This window comes from Microtus oregoni, unplaced genomic scaffold (genome assembly GCF_018167655.1).
Source record: "Microtus oregoni isolate MIOR12 unplaced genomic scaffold, Mior012 000218F_ref0000313, whole genome shotgun sequence".
NCBI lineage: Eukaryota > Metazoa > Chordata > Mammalia > Rodentia > Cricetidae > Microtus > Microtus oregoni.
In genome coordinates, this window is record NW_024544886.1 from 29,081 (window position 1) to 47,911 (window position 18,831).

Genomic DNA, 18,831 nt, shown 5'->3' on the forward strand with positions numbered 1-18,831 from the left:
CCTAAAAGATTAAACTAGTAATCCTAGTTAATATAAGCATACTGATAATAGTTGCAGTGCCGAGAATAACCAGTACAAAAATTTATACAAAGACTGAGAAAAAAAAAAGCCTATTATCAATATGTAAGTCTCTAAAAGTGTTCAAATAACAGAAATAAAGAAAAGAAGGAACAAACACAGACATGCGATTTTGGGTGTAACTAAGTGATAGAATATTTGGTTAACATGAATAATATCATAAATTTAACCCCTAGCACCCCAAAAGGCAGACTAATTCTGAAATACATAATTATCTCAAATGTAAATTGCCTTCATATCTTAATCAGAAAGATGAAGACCAATGGAGTTGTTTTAAAAACAAAGCTCACTTTATTTTTACACAAAATACTCTTAGAAACAAAGACACAAGTAAACTGGATGTGACAGCTGTGCTTTTATATATATATATATATATATATATATATATATATTAATCATAATTATTCAGTACTGTTGTTGTATCTGTAAATATCCGATACAATCTCTTACACTACTTTTCCTGGGATAAAGGAAGCAAACAGCAGTTCACCTCATTGTATTGACAATAGAACAGAGCAATGATTTCTCACAAGCCTAGTCGACTGAACCAGTGAAATTTATTGACCTTAGCTTAGAAGTGCAGGTGAAAAGAATGGCTTTATCACGGAAAAGTTTCACCGCAGGATGGATGACTATTTCATGAAAGTTGCATCATGGAAGTTCTGTCTTCAGTTAATATTCTCCTTCCTACCTGGGAGGCAAGAAGAATTTGTGAGAATCTAAAAGTGTTCTTGACCATTCTAAATTTGCTTTGATTAAAAAAAAATGTTAAAAGCCACATTACTAGTTGCATAGGTTTAACTCTTAGTCTTATTCTTCTGATTTTATTACTATGACTGCTAAGTCAGTGACCATAGTATTCTGTGTCACATAGTCATGTTCTTCCCTAGTGAATAGCCACACTGAAAGAGTGTCTTTCATTTAGAGAAAAATAAAATTACTGGAATTATTATTTTGATCTGTTATCAGTGCCATAAAAGACATGATTAGACATTTTTTATATAGCCCCCAGGAAAAGTAACATAACACATGGGTGATTGTTGTGAGGTATGTCAAAATCAAAGATGGTTGTGGACTTTGTAGAGGTAAGGTACTTGATGTGGATAGGAAAGTATGCAACTGAGACAGAGCTTTCTGAGAATCGAATATCTGTGAGCACAAAAGAGGTAAGTTTATCATAAGCTTTGTCTTATGAAATGACATGTCTTTCTGGTGGAATGACAGTTCTGTCATTTTTCCTGTGGTTGAAAATGCATGAAATAAAGGCAGAGCTCTCTGACAAGATGGCAAGTCACAATGGAATTTTTATAGAGAAAATGTGGCAGGGCTGTCTTTCTGTGGCACAGAGTAGCAAGACTTATTAGTGAAAGTTCATATGAGTATGTCTTGAAAATGTCTGCAAGACCAGAGATTATATGATAATTCCTGAAAGTGGCGCACAAAGAATTCTAAGAAAGCTGTGACAGCAGTTCTATAGAACATCCTATCCTCCAGGTGACACATTCAATTGATGTTGAGCTATATATATAGTCCAAGAGGTAACTTCTCTGCATGTGGGAAAAACTTCAACAGGAAATAGAGACGGGAAGCATCGTCCATATTTACCTTTGATTTGTCAGGAAAAGTGAGTAGGAGGGAGGAAGAACTGCAAGTATTGGATTTTTGACTCTTAGTTCCAGGAAAGCCTAAGTGACAAAGAGGTCTATCAGAGCTTTTCAAAATCAAATGCCACAAGATTTGTGATGAATCAGAGGTCCTAGCAGAATCTGTGGATGCCCAGATGCTATATTTTGTGAACTTTCAGCAGGCTTTAAACCTTGAACAGCATTTCACCTAGGGCAACAAGTATTACAAAAATATGCAGATTGTTACCCCATGTAAGAAATTTATTTTCAGCCAAATACTTGGTTGTAACCTTTAAGTCACTGCCTTCTTAGGATCTATTGCTAACTATAGCGTCATAGTCTTTGAAATCCCATTTGACTTTAAGCAGCACTGTTTTTCTTTTACATATCAAAATTTCAGGCAAAGTATTGTTTCAAAAATGTTCAAAGAGAGAAAAGAGAGATTAAGAATGCAAACTTACTCCAAACTATGGAAGGCTTTTGAACACAAGGCACTTAACTCCAGATTTTACCACTCCCCAGTAATCTTAATCTTAGTTTAACATTTTATCTCTTTTGCTTTGTATAATACATGCATATATTTTATTACTTTTTATCCTTAGCTTAAAATAACCAATTTAAGTATACATTATAAAAAAGCTCATACTTTAGATGAAAAGGATTATAGTATTTAATTAACTTTTTAAGGTCATGCAGAAAATTTCACTTGGAGACTAGAATTGTTGACTCACATTTGTGATTCATTCATTCCACACTTATACAGCCACGCCTCTATATAAAGTTGTAGAAATAGTGAGGGCTTTAAATGAATATAAACTAGGATCAAATCACATTTTATCAACTATCATTGGATTATGATGAAAGGCTATCTCAAAGTGGGTGATTTATTAAGAAATTAAACACATTTCTCAAAGCTCTGGAGAAAATAATGTAAAGTTCAAAATCAAGTCCTTTTGTGTATCACCCCATAGCAGATACTGAAATGATAAGGGAAGATAATAGGACAGATGAAGGCAAAACTGGTTGTTACAGCAAATCTATTCTCACAATAGCCAAATCTCCTATAATAATAACTCTAACATACCAATCATTTTTAAAAGATCTAATCACATTCAAAGGTCTTAACTACCAACACTCATTTTATACATTAACCTGTCACACATGAATGCTGAGAGCATCACATTTAAACTATAATATATACTTTCTAGCTAGGGCAGGGCTTGAGAATAACACCTTATCTTTGATTCAGTACAGGTTTTATGCAAACATCTCCCAGATGCTTTCAATTCATACAAGAACTTTCCTGTTGCATACAGAAAACACTGTTCCACAGGAGTCATCTTTGCTTCTGGTTCTTACAATCCTTCTTCCCCTCTTCTACAGGAATTCCTGAGCCTTGGGAGCAGGCGGTGAGACAGAGATATGCCACTTGGGGCCGACTATTCAATAATCTCTTATTCGATGAACATTGATCATTCATAGTTCCCTTAGCTAATCACCATTGACTACAAGAAGATCCTCTGATGAGGTTTGAGAGATTCACTTATCCATATGTACAATTATAGGTCTTTGGCCATAGGTTTAATACTACATCCATTTAGCAGAATAACAACAGCAGGTTCTTCCTATTGGGAGATAATGGAGCAAAAAGTAGTAAGTGAATGAGAAGGATTTGAGGACAGATGAGGGGGTATAGAAAAGAAGAACGAGTCCTTCTTGGTGATAGTTATTTCTCAGTACCTCACACCTCTTTGGTTCATCCTTTGAAGTCTAGGTGGAAACAATTATAGCCACTGCTTTGCTAGTCACAATGCATAGTAGACTGATCTTAGTAAATCTAAATAAGGGATATCTAAGGGCCACAGTGAGAAAAAAATGGAGCAAATAATTTAAGATAGAATTTGAAAGCAGTAACCATTGCATTGAAACCACTTTGTACTCTGCCTCCCTGGGGAATTGCACCATGATCCTGTGATGTGATAAGAAGCTAGGATGCTACTGTGGTTATATTTAGGAAGTGGTCTTCTGTACCAGTGTGTGCAAGTGTACTTCCCACTTTCCTTTCTATGAGGTTTAGTGTGGCTGGCTTTATGTTGAGGTCTTTGATCCATTTGGGCTTGAGTTTTGTACATGGTGATAGATACAGATCTATTTTCATTCTTCTACATGTTGATATCCAGTGATGCCAGCACCATTTGTTAAATAAGCGTTCTTTTTCACATTTGATAATTTTTGCTTCTTTGTCAAAAATCAGGTGTTCAAAGGTATCTGGGTCTTCGATTCGGGTTCCTTTGGTCCTCCTGTCTGTTTTTATTTCAATACCAGGCTGTTTTCAGTACTGTAGCTCTGTAGTAGAGTTTGAAGTCAGCGATTGTGATGCCTTCAAAAAATTAGGAAACAACCTTCTTCAAGGCTCAGTAATATCACTTTTGGGTATATATACATAGGATGCTCAAACGTGCCAACAGGACATGTGCTCAACTATGGTCATAGCAGCATTATTTGTCATAGCCAGAACCTGGAAACATCCTAAATGCCTCTCAATGGAAGAATGTATATGGAAAATGTACATTTACGCAATGGAGTACTACACAGCAGAAAAAAAAATGATGCCATCTTGAATTTTGCAGGCAAATGGATGGAGTGGGAAACACTATTTTGAGTGAGGTAACCCAGACCCAGAAAGACAACTGTCATATGTACTCACTCATAAGTGGTTTTTAAACACAGAAAGCAAAGAAAATAGCCTATAAATCACATTTCCAGATAACCTAGACAATAATGAAGATCCTAAGAGAGACAAACATAAATCTAATCTACATGGGAAGTAGAAAGTGACAAGATCTCCTTAGTAAATTGGGAGCATGGGGACCTTAGGAGAGAGTTGAAGGGGAGGGGAGACAAGGAGGGGAGCAGAAAAAATGTAGAGATAAAAAAAAATCAATAAGAAAAAAAAGAGACAGTGATGAAACCAGGGGGGAAAAAAAGAAGCTAGGATGATCTCCAAATGTTTAGAGTCAGGCTTCCATTGTGTTTATGTAAAGATCTAGCTTCCTGTATGGATGACTGCCTAATCTCCTGTCTGTCTCAATGAATAGGCCCTAACTTTTAATGACATACCTCATTATGGTTTTTTTTTTTATGTTTCCTCCCAAATAGACTTTTGTTTTCTTTTGCACTATGTGTAGGTATGGTATGCAGCTTGATTCTGGAAACCTGACTAGGAGTGGCTAGTGAGTGAAGAAACGACAGTAACACTGAAGAAATGACATTTATATACAAAGAAAAGTTAGAGTCAGATGGAATGTCAGCACTCTGATGTAGTAGCATCACTACCACAGCAATATGAAACTTCAGGATGCTTACTATGTGTAGCACAGGGGTGAGATATTAGGTAGTGTTCCTAGATAGGAAGTCTCTGTAGGTGAGCAGTGTCAAATTGCAAAAAAAAAAAAAAAAAAAAAAAAAAAAAAAAAAATACTTTAGAGGAAGAAGCTCCAGCAGTTAGTTTTTGTTCACACTAGCTAAATATTTGTAAACAATAGTGTAAACACTAGTACTTGGACCAGATGACAGCTTTTTGCCAGTTTTCTCTGAGTCTGACCTATGAGGGGAAAGAGGCTCTGCCAAATTACTATAGGTCAGAGACCTTGGCCCTTGCACGGCCACCTTAGGTCAAACAATACACCTTTACACAGAACTTCATCTGCTCTTTACACATTCACTCAGGGCTTTCTTAGCAACTCGTAGGTAGGCTACAGATTTTCCAACTTCTTAAGTTTTGGCCTTGCTTGTAATCAACATTTCAATTCTTAAATCACTTCTCTCTTCTCACATTTTATTTTTAGCAGTATAGAGGAATAGGCTGTTTCTTCATCACTTTTCAAAAAATATTTTCTTTCAAAAGTCAAATTTCACTTATCACAAATTTTATCTTCCACAAAACACTAAAATCTTTCCATAGTTCATCCATATCTGTCATCAATTTGTAGTAAGAATGGTCTTTCCTATACTGCGTAGTAACATGCTCCCCATATTTATCTAAAATCTGATCAGAATATTAGTCATTTGTGTTTCATCACTGCTCATTTCACTAGTAGCCAGGAAATAGAAAGAGTCTAGCTGATGAATGGATAAATGATAGCATGGTAGGTATATTTACACAGTGGAATATATTATAGCTGGTAAGAAAAAAATAAAATTATGCGATTCACAGGATTTACCTATGGATGGAGCTAAAACCAATAAATCTGAGTGAGGTAACCCAGATCCAAAAACACAAATTTTGAAATTTTTTATTTATGTTTATTACCTTTGAATTTTTAAAAATGCTTTTATGATCAATCTCTAAGCACAGTCATAGGATAATATAATTGTAACATATCCGTAGATATATATACACACATAACATTCCTTTCAATTCTGATACCAACATATTCACTTGGTGAGACCTCATCAAGTCCTCCAGTTTCTAAACTCTACATTTACAGGACACATTCTCCCACATTCATGTCTCTATTCGGTCACAGATCCAAGCTTTACCCATATAATATTTCTCCAATGCTTATTCATAGATCATCTTCTCCTGTGTCTGACTTTGAGTTAAGATGTTGAGAAACACCTGACACACATTTCAGCCTTTGATATAGTCAGAGTCTATTGAAATATGGAGAATCATGAGTAGGAAAACTGTAAGATAAATATACAGTTAATTATAAAAGAAAAATATTATATGTGTTACATATGAGATATAGCAACCAACATTCCCTAAGGCTCCAATACATCAAGAAGCACTATTGCTGCACTGCAAGTTGCATCAGAGACATTTCAAGCTAGTAACTAAGTTGTTGCCTTTTTGTCTCTTGGTAACTCAAGATAAGTAGGCACATCTTATGTGTCCTTTATTAATGCAGTCTGAAGTTAATTAAAGAGAACCTCTGGCTTTGTTACAGATTGTCATGGCAGCTCTTCCTAGTCTCACTTTATGTTTCTGAAAATAATGGAGATGGATATTTCTAGACATCAGAACCATTGAAGGACTAAGTGAAAGGAAAAACTGTGAAAAGCACTCTAAACTGTCAGGCACTTATTCAAAATGGGAAATGTTTTTCTGCCTAATTTTGTTGGTAACTTGTAGCAGTGTGTTGTCTCATGGCCCCATTTACTCAGTTAAGGGACAAAAGTCCTAAGGCTTTAAGGCATTGAGCCAAGAGGGTAGAATGGATGCTTCCTGTCACCCCCACACTCAGCTTCTAAGATTTATCATTCCTCCCATCCCCTGGGATTCATTATTGCCAATTCTTGAAGAATGTACTTGGGCCTTTGAGCTCCATAATTTCTGACTCTTGAACCAAACACGACCCCTTTGAGGTTGGAAATCCATTTACTCTTGGCAAAGTCACAACATCTTGTTTCAAAGAAAAAGGGAGTAAAAAAAAATTAGCTCACAAAATCTTAGGGAGTTTTATAACCAACGCTTATAAGATATTTTTGGAGCTGAATTCACTCTTACAACAGAGTCCTTGGATGATTTAAGTGTAAATGAATCAGAAGAGTCCAGATCAGATTTCTGTTGAAATACACAAAGTTTAGAAATGGAAGGATTGGAGGCTCAGCCAAGAGCACTCTCTGTTTGGGCAAAGCCCCCAGGGTAGCTGGAATCACAGCATTTGCAGAGATTTCCCACGGAGACACTTATATGGGTCCTAGAAAACTACATTAGGTGTAGCAGGCACCTTCCTCAATTCCTGTGCGGATGTCCAAGCCACCCAATGACCATAAGAACTCCTGGGTACAGGATGGCTAACTTTCAGGAATGCTTCTCTAAATGAGCATTTCTGGATATAAAGAAAAGAGAGAAGTTGCAATCCCAGCTTGCAGTCTCTTAATGTAATCACAGAGACAAGGAAGATACACAGGATACTTTACTGAAAGAACAGGCTCCTGTGCCATGGAAGAGGTCCAGCACAAGCTAATAGCAGCACCAGTGAAGAGTAAACAGCTTAGAGAAATGGTAAGAGCTTTGGATGAAACCCAAGAGACTTCAAATCTAGGTTCTTAGCTTCCGTTCTTTCTCTACACATGCCAAATTCACCTTATTCCCAATTAGTCAATAACCAATCATGTTGCGTGGGTCTTAATCTTAAACAAATCCCATTTTTTAGGAAAAATGGAGCTCACAGTCTGATACTATATGATGTGGAGGATAATTACTTCTATCTTGTATCTATTTACATGACTTTAACATAGTATCAGTTCTGCTCTCCTCTTTAATCTATCTCCAACAAAAGAGAGAGAAAAGAGTGAAAACTAAGGTGGTCATGCTCCTCTTCTGCTCATATTTGTCTTGGCTTTCCAATTTAAATAGAATAAAAATCTAGGCATTTCATATCTACTAAAAGTATGGTGATGCTTCTGACCTGAAGTAGGTCCTATTTTCCATATTCCTATATTTTTTTGCTAAAATTCTTTACCTCAATGGCAGTATCAATATCTTCATATTTGTCAGCAGTCTACCATCTTAAAATACTTTTATGTTTTGAGATTATAATGTAATTATATAATTTCTCTTTCCATATTCTTCCCTCCTATCCTCACATATATCCTCCTTTCAATTTCATGGTCTCTTTTTTGTTAATATATATACATATATTATATATAATACATATATACATACCTACACACATCTATATATGCATATATTTCATAATATACATTACTAAATACAACCTTATTAGTCTGTATGTACACAAGAAGAATTCTAAGAACAGATGCCTTTTGGATTCTTAATGGTGGACCATGAAATAAAATGCGATATTTTAAAGTGTGACTTATTTTCCATTTTGATTGTATCATTACTTGGTTATGTATTAGATAGACATGTATTCTCTCTATTTAAATTTGATCATTTTTAGTACAGTGAAGACAATAACAAAAGCAAAACAGCCTTTAAAATAACAGTTAACAATGATAGTGGAATTGCTGCATTTTAAATACCATTTTAAATATACACATGTTAATAGGTTTACTTTACCACTAATCCTATTAAATTAGATAGATGACTCTATTTCTGATTTGTACAAGAGGAAACGGAAGCACTGTTACATGAAATAATTTTCATTCATAATTATAAATAGGAACTAGAAAAGGCAGAATATAGACGCAACTAGGCCCCAGGAGTTGTTTAGCCAATTAATCTATTTTCACAATATGTCTTTTCAAATCTGTTGCTACCCCTTTAATTTAATCTCTTTAATACCCTTCTTTAATTTAAAAGTCACAAATTCTCCAAGTATAAGAAATCTTCCTTTGAGTTGATGGTCAGGGGTTTTCAATAGTCTCTCCAAACAATATAGGTCATTGCTTTTTTCCTTGGGTTGCCCCTGTAACTTGAATGTTCAGGCTCTTTTCCAGAAGAATTGAATTAATGAAGCAGGAACTGACCTGAAAGCTTTATCTCTGAGGACTGGCTCTCATAGTCTTCAACAGAACTATGTAAGCTGCCAGGGGAAAAAAGTAACTCATAGTCTTTCCAAGATGTAAAACCTGTGAACCACATTAATAACTACTATGGCAAGGTATCATCAAGAATGTAATAGTGGCAATTACATTTGGGGAACCAAAAGGTGTCTAATTAAACTTGTATCCTACTCAATAGGAGAAAATTTATGCTTGGTACTGTAAACTCAGCCAAGTACCCATGGCTGGTGATGTCAGGGACCCTAAAGAACCTACCATTATTGACACTTTCTTAAACTGATATGATTTCTAACTGCATTCTAAATGCCTATCATATACCAATAGAGAAACAGAGCTTTCATGTCAAATAAACTTACTTCTATAGAAGGAGACCACTACAGAAATCCACAAGTTGTCAAACTAAGGAGAACTACTGACTATAGTGCCCAAACTCAATTGATACATCTACAGCCCAACTACTACCCACAAGGCTTAGGAAATATCTAAGAAGAGGGTATGAGAAGATTATAATACTAAGAGGACCAGGACATCTACTGCAAGATAGCTTCTTCTATATATGACAGGGAGACTGCATTCATGGATGCTCAACAATATGCTCTCACCAAGACAAGCACAATAAGAACACCAATTAATATCCCAAAATGAGTGGGGAAAATATCATGTTGTCCCACACCTAGGGGGAAGGTCAACAGGAAATCAACAGCTGTTCAGAGATGGAGAATTCGTTTTCTTGAGACATGAACCCCCTGAAAAGTTATTCAATCTTAATGAGACAGTCCTAAGTGGGGACAATTGCACACACACACACACACACACACACACACACACTCAAGCACACATGCACACATATCAAACACAGAAAACATTAAGTGTAACCTCCAAGTTGTATTTATGTATTTATATCTATGTGTCTATGTGTCTTTGTATGTGCATATATTTGATAACTAAAGAAGAAAAAGATCATTAATTTGAGTGGAAGAGACCCAAGAAGATTAAGAGAAGTGAGTGTGAGGGGTAGATGTACTGTAAACATATTACGTATGCATGAAATTTGTAACACACACCCCAAAAGAAAAATATGGTATGTATTTACGTATAGATGGATATTAGATGTTAAGATGATGATGATGATGATGATGATGGTGATGATGATGATGATGATGATGATGATGATGATGATGATAATACAATCGATGGACCCAGAGAGGTTAGGTGAAGAGGAGGGCTATAGGAGGGACACATTAATCTCCATGGGAAAGAAATTAGATTTTGCAGGTGCATTGGAGGCAGGTGGGGATGGGAACAGAAGGGGTCAAGTGTATAGGGGGAGCATGTAGGAAGAGGACAAATGGAGTGACAGCAAAAATTGGGGACATTGGAAATGATGTGGAAACCTAGCACAATGGAAACTTCCTGAAATCTATGAGGGTGACACTAGTAAGAACTTCTTCTAGTGTTGGAGGATATGGAGTTTGAACTGGCCAGCTTTTGTAGCCAGGCAAGGCTTCTAGTGGTTGGACTGGGTTGTACGAGGTTGAGCTGTTGACTGAATGGAGATCCAGAAGCAACCCAGGCTTGTGTTAGGTTGGACGATCACTCTCCAAACATTGATAATGGTGCCCCATTGCTGAGGACAGCATCTATGTAACTCACTGAATGTAAAGGGGTTACACTGGTGCCTGTATGAACCCTTTACCCCTACATTCTAGTCTATTTGGTGAGAGAGGGTACTCTGGGATACTAAAGGTGAAACCTGGACAACATCCTAGCCACCAAACATTCAGCCTACAGTCTGTCCTGCCTGCAAGATATGCTGGGGCAATGGTGGTGCAGAACTTGTGGGAGTGGCCAACCAATGTTTGGTTTAACTTGAGTTCTATGCTATGCAAGGGAACCCATGACCTATATACACTGCCTGTGTGGGCAGGAACCAGAGACTGGATAGCCCAGAGACCTAGGGTAGAATCAAACACGACTGGCAAAAAAAGTCAATGAAGTGATTGATTACTAATGACATTATTGCTATACTCATAGATCGGTGCCTAGCCCAATCATCATCAGATAGGCTTTGCCCAGAAACTGAAGGAGACAGATGCAGACCCACAGCCAAACAATTGGCAGAGCACTGGGAATCCTGCAGAAGAAGGAGAAGAAGGATTATAGGTGCCAGAGCAGTGAAAGACTCCACAAGGAAACTGATACCATCAACTAACCTGGCTTCATAGGGACTTACAAAGACTGAACCAACAGTTGGGAAACCTGCATGGGACTGACCTAGGTACTCTGCATATATGTGACAGTTGTGTAGCTTAATCCTTGTGTGTGACCCCTGATAGTGGGAAGAAGAGCTGTCTCCAACTCTTTTACTGGCTTTTGGGATCCTACTCCTCATATTGGGTTGCCTTGCTCAGCCTTAATACAGTGAGGTGCCTAGTCTCATTGCAACTTAATATACCTCCCCTCCAGCCCCACTCTTTTTCTATCTCTTATAAGAACAGAACAGAATTATAAGAGATGACAATGAAATACAACAAAATAAATATAATAAAATGAAGCAAAAACTGCAAATGCTAAATTGGACATGGCAGACCAACAGAAGGAGATAAGTCCCAAGGATAGGCAAAAAAGTCAGAGACCCACTTGCTCATACACACAGGAGTCCCATGAAAATACTAGGCTAATAGTTATAATATATACATAGTGGACATGGTACAGACACATGGAGTCCCTGTTCTTGCTGCTTCAGTCTCTACGAGCTCATATAAGCCTTTCTTAGTTGATTCAGAGGGCCCTCTTCTCCTGGTGTCCTCCACCCATTCTTCTTCCTCTAACCGATTTTCTGCCTGATCTTCCTCGGGATTTCTTGGGCTCTCATGGGGAGGAATTGGATGAAGATATATCACTTAGACTCTCCAGAAAATGTCTGACTGAGTCACTGATCTACAAGTATAGCAGAATATCATTAGCAGTCATTTTATTAATACTTTTTCTAGACCGTTTTTTTTTTCTAGTGTTCAGTTTTTTCCTAGGTCTTTGGGCTATCTAGCCTCCTCTGCTTCTTGTTTACCCAAGCAGTGTCCTACGTGGGTTCACTTACATAAAGTGCTCCCTAAATAAAATAAGACAACGGTTGGCTAGTCACACAAGTTCTGAGCCACCATTGCCCTAGTATATTGTTCAGGCAGAAGAGATTGTAGGTCAAAATTTTTGTGGGAGCATTAGTGGCCACGTTTTTCTTTTGGTAGCCCACAGAGTACCTTTCTGCACCAAACAGACTAGAATGTAGGGATGAAGACTCCATGTAGTCACCAGCTGGACTACTCTGTATTCAATGAATTATGTGGGTGTTGTCCTCAGCAAAGGGGCCCTGATGTCAGTTTGTAGAGAGCAACCCTTTGTCTTAACAACATCCTGGATAAAGAATATGTGATACATTTACACAATGGAGTATTACTCAGGTATTTTTTAAGTGACATCATGAAATTTGCAGACAAATGGACAGAACTACAAAAAGCATCTTGAGTGAGGGAAGCCAGACCCAGAAAGATAAATATGGTATGTATTCACTTATGAGTGGATATTAACCATTAAGTAAATGATAACCAGAGAAGTTAGGTAAAGAGGAGTGGTCTAGTGGGGACATATGGATCTCCTTAAGAGGGGAAAATTGAATAGATTTTATGAATGCACCGAGAGCAGGTGTAGATCAGAGTAGGGGATCAGGTGTGGGGAACAATGGAGTGCAGGGAGAGAGAAAGGTGAGAGCCAGCTGGAATTGGGACTATTCTGGGCAGGGTGTGGAAACCTAGTGCAGTTGAAATCTCCTGGAATGCATGAAGGTGATCCTAATGAGGAATCTTATTAATGGGGATACAGAAAGCCTCAGCTGGCCATATCTTGCCTGTAGATGAGGTTTCCAGTGGTAGGATTGGGTTGCATTCAATTGAATTGCTGGCAAAATGGGAACCTGTGGAAATTGCCAAACAAGCCTGCTCAGATTTTTAACTTCCATTTTTGTCCTTCTAAAGCATGGCTGGGACTCCAATGGTGTGCTTTTCAATTTCTACTATATTTTATAGAACTGACATTTTAATACAAAATTTAATATCTAGTTGATATTCAACAAATAAAATGAAATCAGAGGGATAGAAAGTTAAAGGTCCATGGCCTGAAAAAAATGTTTATATTTTAAAATATTCTTCATATACTTATGTATTCCGGATTCTTATTATTTCTGTCAAGGTTAATACATATAAGTGATCTGTGTCACTCTCAGAGTACCCAGAGACAAAAGTCGTGAATTGTATAGTTAATTCAGTCATCTATTGAAAAGGTAAGTCCATGTTGTGCATCCCAAACTGTCTTAAGCACCGGGCACACAGAAATGAAAATGATGTACAATCTCTGTCAAAATATTCTTTATATTCTTGCAATGTAATGAAAGAAAACACAAAAATAGACAGAGAGTGTTAGGGATCAGTTATAAAGAATGGAGTTGGGAAAAACGTCAGAAATTAGGTAATATTTTGGGAAAGACCTGCCAACATTTGAATGAAGACACAGTGAATGTCAATGCAGTGATACAGGAAGGAATAAGTCTGGTGTATTTGAAAAAGCAAAAATAATAGTGCAGTTAGTACAAGTTGAAGGTCGTTAGGTATGATAGAAAATAAAGCCACAGAGCAAACGATAGGAAAATGTTTTATGGGGCTTTGGAAATCAGATGACATGACAATTTTGGTTTCAGCCATTAAATATGGTTAGTAAAACTCATAGAGAGTCTATCATATGCACCCACACTTTTTTAATCATCATTTATCTCTCCTTACTCATCTAATTTAGTATCTCATATTTTCTAATTTATTATTCCCTTATTCATCTCTTAAGAATTAGCTTGCAAAGTTACAAATCCAGAAGTTTCCTTTCTGTTATTAAATTCAGTAATTCAGTAATTTCCTTTTTAAATCTTGAATGACCACTTTGCTAAATTACAGAATTTTTTTATGTAAAATTACATTCTTCTACATCTTGCTTCACATTCTTTCAGATTCTGGTAAGAACTCCTGTCATTCTAATTGACCCTACTTTATAATTTTGTGTGATATTTCAGTTACTGCTTTCAAACAATATTTGTCACTTGTGTTTTTCAGAATGCTTTAGATATTATTTTTATTCTTTGATATTTTTATTTGTTTATACAATGTTTCTTCACATCTACTTTGCTCCCAACAGAATCTCCTAACCCATCGCCCTCCTAAACTTTATGATTTTGATTTTTATTATTTATTTTTTAGTTAGTTGGTTAGTTTGATAACTAGTTAGTTTTGATCCACTAAATTCAAACACATGAGTGTGGGATCATCTACTGGAATGTGGGCAATCAAATAGTGGCCAGACTCCCCCCAAATCCTCTCCATCCCATAATAGACATAAATGACCTACAGCTCCTCAGAGTAGAGCCTTTAGTTGAGGCCTTAGTATCTCCACCCCTCAGAGTTCTTTAATTTTTTTAAAAGACTTGATTTTGTAGAGGCCTAGTATAATTAATCACTTATGCACCCAAATTCATGTGTGCAACAGTCAAGTCATGTCCAGTATTTCAAAGAACTCCTCCCTGTACTTCAGCTCTTACATTATTTTCATTCAAGCTTCTAAAATATTCTCTGAGCTTTGGGGTACAGGAGTTTGATATAGATGTCATATCTGTGAATGAGAATCCACAATTGTCTACTCTCAGCCCATTGAATAGTGGTGAAACTCCATGTTAACCACAACCCACAGCAATAATTAGCTTCTCTGATGAAGGCTGAGAGTAGTACAAATCTGTGTCCACAAACATAAATATTTAGAATGTAGTTTGAGAACACAATACCTTATCAAAATAACAACAGTAGGTTTTCTGCTATGGTCCATAACACACTCTTCGATGTTTTTTATCTTGGTTACAGTAACTAACGAATTCTTGATTTGATTATTATTATTATTTTTTTTTTTGCTGGTATGACTTGACTTTACACATCTTTTTTTTTTTTTTTTTTGAGACATGGTTTCTTTGTGGCTTTGGTGCCTGTCCTGGAACTAGCTCTGTAGACCAGGCTGGTCTTGAACTCACAGAGATCTGCCTGCCTCTGCCTCTCGAGTGCTGGGATTAAAGGCGTGCACCACTATCACTTGGCATATTGCTAGTACAGTTTCTGATTAATCTGAATGACAATTGAGTAGGCTAACTTAGTTTTTGATTGTTGTTTTATTTGAATTGAAAATTCCGGTAAGAGGTTAGAATTTAAATTGCTAAGAAAATACACAATGACCACAGCAACTTTTATAGAGGAAAACATTCAATTTAGATGGCTTAGAGTTTCAGAGGTTTTGTCCATTATCATCACGGTGGGAAACCTGGTGGCATGAAGGCTAGAGAACCAGCTGAGAGTTCTATGTCTTGATCTGAAGGTAATGGGAAGTGAACTGTGACACTGGATGTAGCCTGAGCACAGGAGACCCCAAAGCCCAGCCCCACAATGACATACTTCCTCCATCAAGGCCACATCTACTCCAAAAAGGACACACCTTCTAATGGTGTCACTCCTTTTTGGGGCCATTTTCTTCAAACAACGATGAAGGCTTGTAACCATATCATAATGCAAAAAAAAAAAAAAAAATGCCTTCAGTCCAAATTCAAAAGTTCCAATAATCTATAACAGGCTCAAATTTATTTAAAAGTCTAAAGTTCTCCAAGTCTCTTCTGAGATTCATGAAATATCTTAATTGTAGTCCCCTGCAAAATCAAACTAGAAAAGTAGATTACATACTTCCAATGTATAACAACACAGGACAGACATTACCATTCAAAATTACAGGGAAGAGAAAGAACACAGTGAGGAAATATTGGACAAATACAAGATGAAAAAACAGCCAAGCAAACCACAAATTCTGCATTTTCATGTCTGATGTAGAGGTCCTCTTCAAATTTCCAACTCTCTTCAGCTTGGTTGACTGAAAAACATTTGTTTTTCTTGCATTCATTACATTCCTTCTTATCAGCTCTTCTTATCAGGTATCTCAAGGCTTTGGTATCTTCAGTGTCTTAGGGTCTCCAAGGCAATACACACGTCACCTTCACAACTTTAGGCAATGGCCTCTCTAGGTCATTCAGGGACACCCCTGACACATGCCTGACCTCAGTGGCTTTTCTTTTCTTAGTAACAGAGGAATATTCCATAATCCCTTTCCTCTCCCCTTAAAGCCAGAACCACGTGACCAAGTTCTGCTGCTTGCTGGAACTGGAACATGGGCCTCTCATTCAGTTATAGCTTTATCAGCTTTCTGATTTTGATGGTTTCCTTCACTACTTAAGCTTGGCTGTCCTTAAACTCAATCTGTAGACCAGACTGGCCTGAGATCCACCTGCCATTGGCTCTGGAATGCTGGGATTAAAGGCATGCACCACTACACCCCTTTTCACAAGTTAAAACTTAGCTGGGTTGGACTTTGCCATGAGGTCACCATTCCCCTTATTCCATTTCTTAATCTGTTTATCTCCTTGAACACAGGATTTAGCACCATTCCTCTTCCTGATGCTCCTTTTCTCCTCAAATTTTATATTTTTGGCCGGGCGATGGTGGCGCACGCCTTTAATCCCAGCACTCAGGAGGCAGAGGCAGGCGGATCTCTGTGAGTTCGAGACCAGCCTGGTCTACAGAGCTAGTTTCAGGACAGGCTCCAAAGCTACAGAGGAACCCTGTCTCGAAAAACCAAATATATATATATATATATATATATATATATATATATTTATATTTGTATTTTTCCTTTGATGGCATTCTCCTTTTAATATACATATTTAATAGAGTTAACACTAGTAAACACACAACAGAGTCTATACTTGGCTATTCTGAGATTTCCTTAGCCAATGCAATTGACTCAAAACTCTTTACTTTAGCCTCAGGAAGACTTTTCAGACAAGGGCTAAAAGCAACCACATTCTCCACAAAATATCAGGAAAATAATTTTGAAGCAACATACTAAAATTCTTCTCCTCTGAAACCTCTTGAGCCATGCCTCCTACAGTTCATCAAGTGGTCACATTCAGCACCACCGTCTTCCGTAATCCTACTAGTATGGCTCCCTAAGCCCTTAACGCATTTCACTAAAATAAAACAACAAGACCAGAAGTAGCTTGTGGGGAAAGAAAAGGTCTTATTTCATCTTTAACCTTCAACTGATAGTTCATCAACAAAGGAAGTCAAGGCAGGAATTCAAAACAACAACGTGGAGGCGCAAACTGAAGCAGAAGGCAAGGAAGAATGAAGCTTATTGGCTTGTTTGCTGGCTTGCTCACCCTGCCTGATTGTGATCCTCACATTCACCTAAGCATGGCAACACCTACAGTGAACTGGGCACTCGCACATTAATCATTAGTTAAGAAAGTATGCCATAGGCTTGCTCCCAGGCCAATACAGTGCGGTCATTTTCTCAATTCATGTTCCCTCTTCCCATATGAGTCTAGCTTGTGTCAGGTTGACATAAAAACAAGTGATAACAGCTATTTTTAATTAGAAGCATTCTCATAGGCTCTGTAATTTGAACATTTATTCAGCAGTTATTTGTACTAAGACGTATGGCCTTATTTCAGGAACTATGTCACAAGGTGTGGTATTTAAGAATTTAAAACTCACAGCATTTTTGGTTTACTCTCTCTGGTTTGGGCTTGAAATTTAAGATGTGATCTCCCAGCATCTTATTGCACTTCCATGTTTGCTGTTTGTTGCCGTGTTTGCCAGCCATGATGAATACTTACTTCTCTTGAATCATAAGCTCAAATAAATTCTTTCTTTTATAATTTACCTCACTCATGGTATTTTTATTACCTATAACTAATTGTCATGCTTCTCCTGGGAAATACTATTTCTCCCATTCTCAGCTTTCCTAAGTAACAAACAGTTCTGTGTCACTTTTACCCATCCATGCTAACACGGATGCTATTGTTGTCATCCTTGTTCATCTCATGTTTTGGCAAACATTTTGGTGAAACTTAATGAGTGTCATAGATTCTCTGACATTTATAAAAGATGCAATCTCAGAACAAATTTTCTTTTCTCTAGCTCTTAAAATCTTTCTCTAGCTCGTAAATCTTATGCAATGATCTCTAAGGCTAATGTGTAGGAGTACTCTTATAGGTGTATCAGTTGGGACTGGGCTCCAGGCACTGTACTTTGATTTCTTTTGGGGTTTCTATAATGTTGTCTGTTGCAAAGAGAAGATCCTTGTTGAAGATCAAGAACTACAGTTAACTGTATATATAATGATAAATAATTAGAATGTACTTAGGGATTATGTTGGTTTAGTAACCTTGAGGCTGTGGTTTCCCCTTCAATATCTATGACTTTTCTAGTCCTGGGTAGTTGGCTAGGTTTCTAGTACCAGAAATGCTTTCTCTCTTTTTCAACAGGACTTAAGTACAATCAGACAGTTGTTGATCACCACCAAGGGATGTGTACCACCAGTTCACTCTTAGAGTTGTCATACTGAGTTGATCATTGTGTACATAGTTGGCATAGTTGGGTAGGACTCTTAGTTGCTTCCTTCCTTTGGACATTTCATGGTTTGATACCATGAAAGCTAATTCTCAAAGAAGAGAATTTTAGGTCTG

The 18,831-nt window shown here is 37.2% G+C and overlaps 1 protein-coding gene across 2 annotated transcripts in view; it reads right to left on the bottom strand.

The window, feature by feature from the left end:
• Nucleotides 1-555: 555 nt before the first annotated feature.
• Nucleotides 556-18,831, bottom strand: part of LOC121445592 (androgen receptor-like) — a 110,242-nt gene continuing 91,966 nt past the window's right edge. For both annotated transcript variants that reach the window (XM_041647739.1, XM_041647738.1), the window contains one exon: nucleotides 556-769. In XM_041647739.1, coding sequence (XP_041503673.1) covers nucleotides 766-769 — 4 coding nt within the window. In that variant the 3' untranslated portion in view covers nucleotides 556-765. The remainder of the gene's footprint in view (nucleotides 770-18,831) is intronic.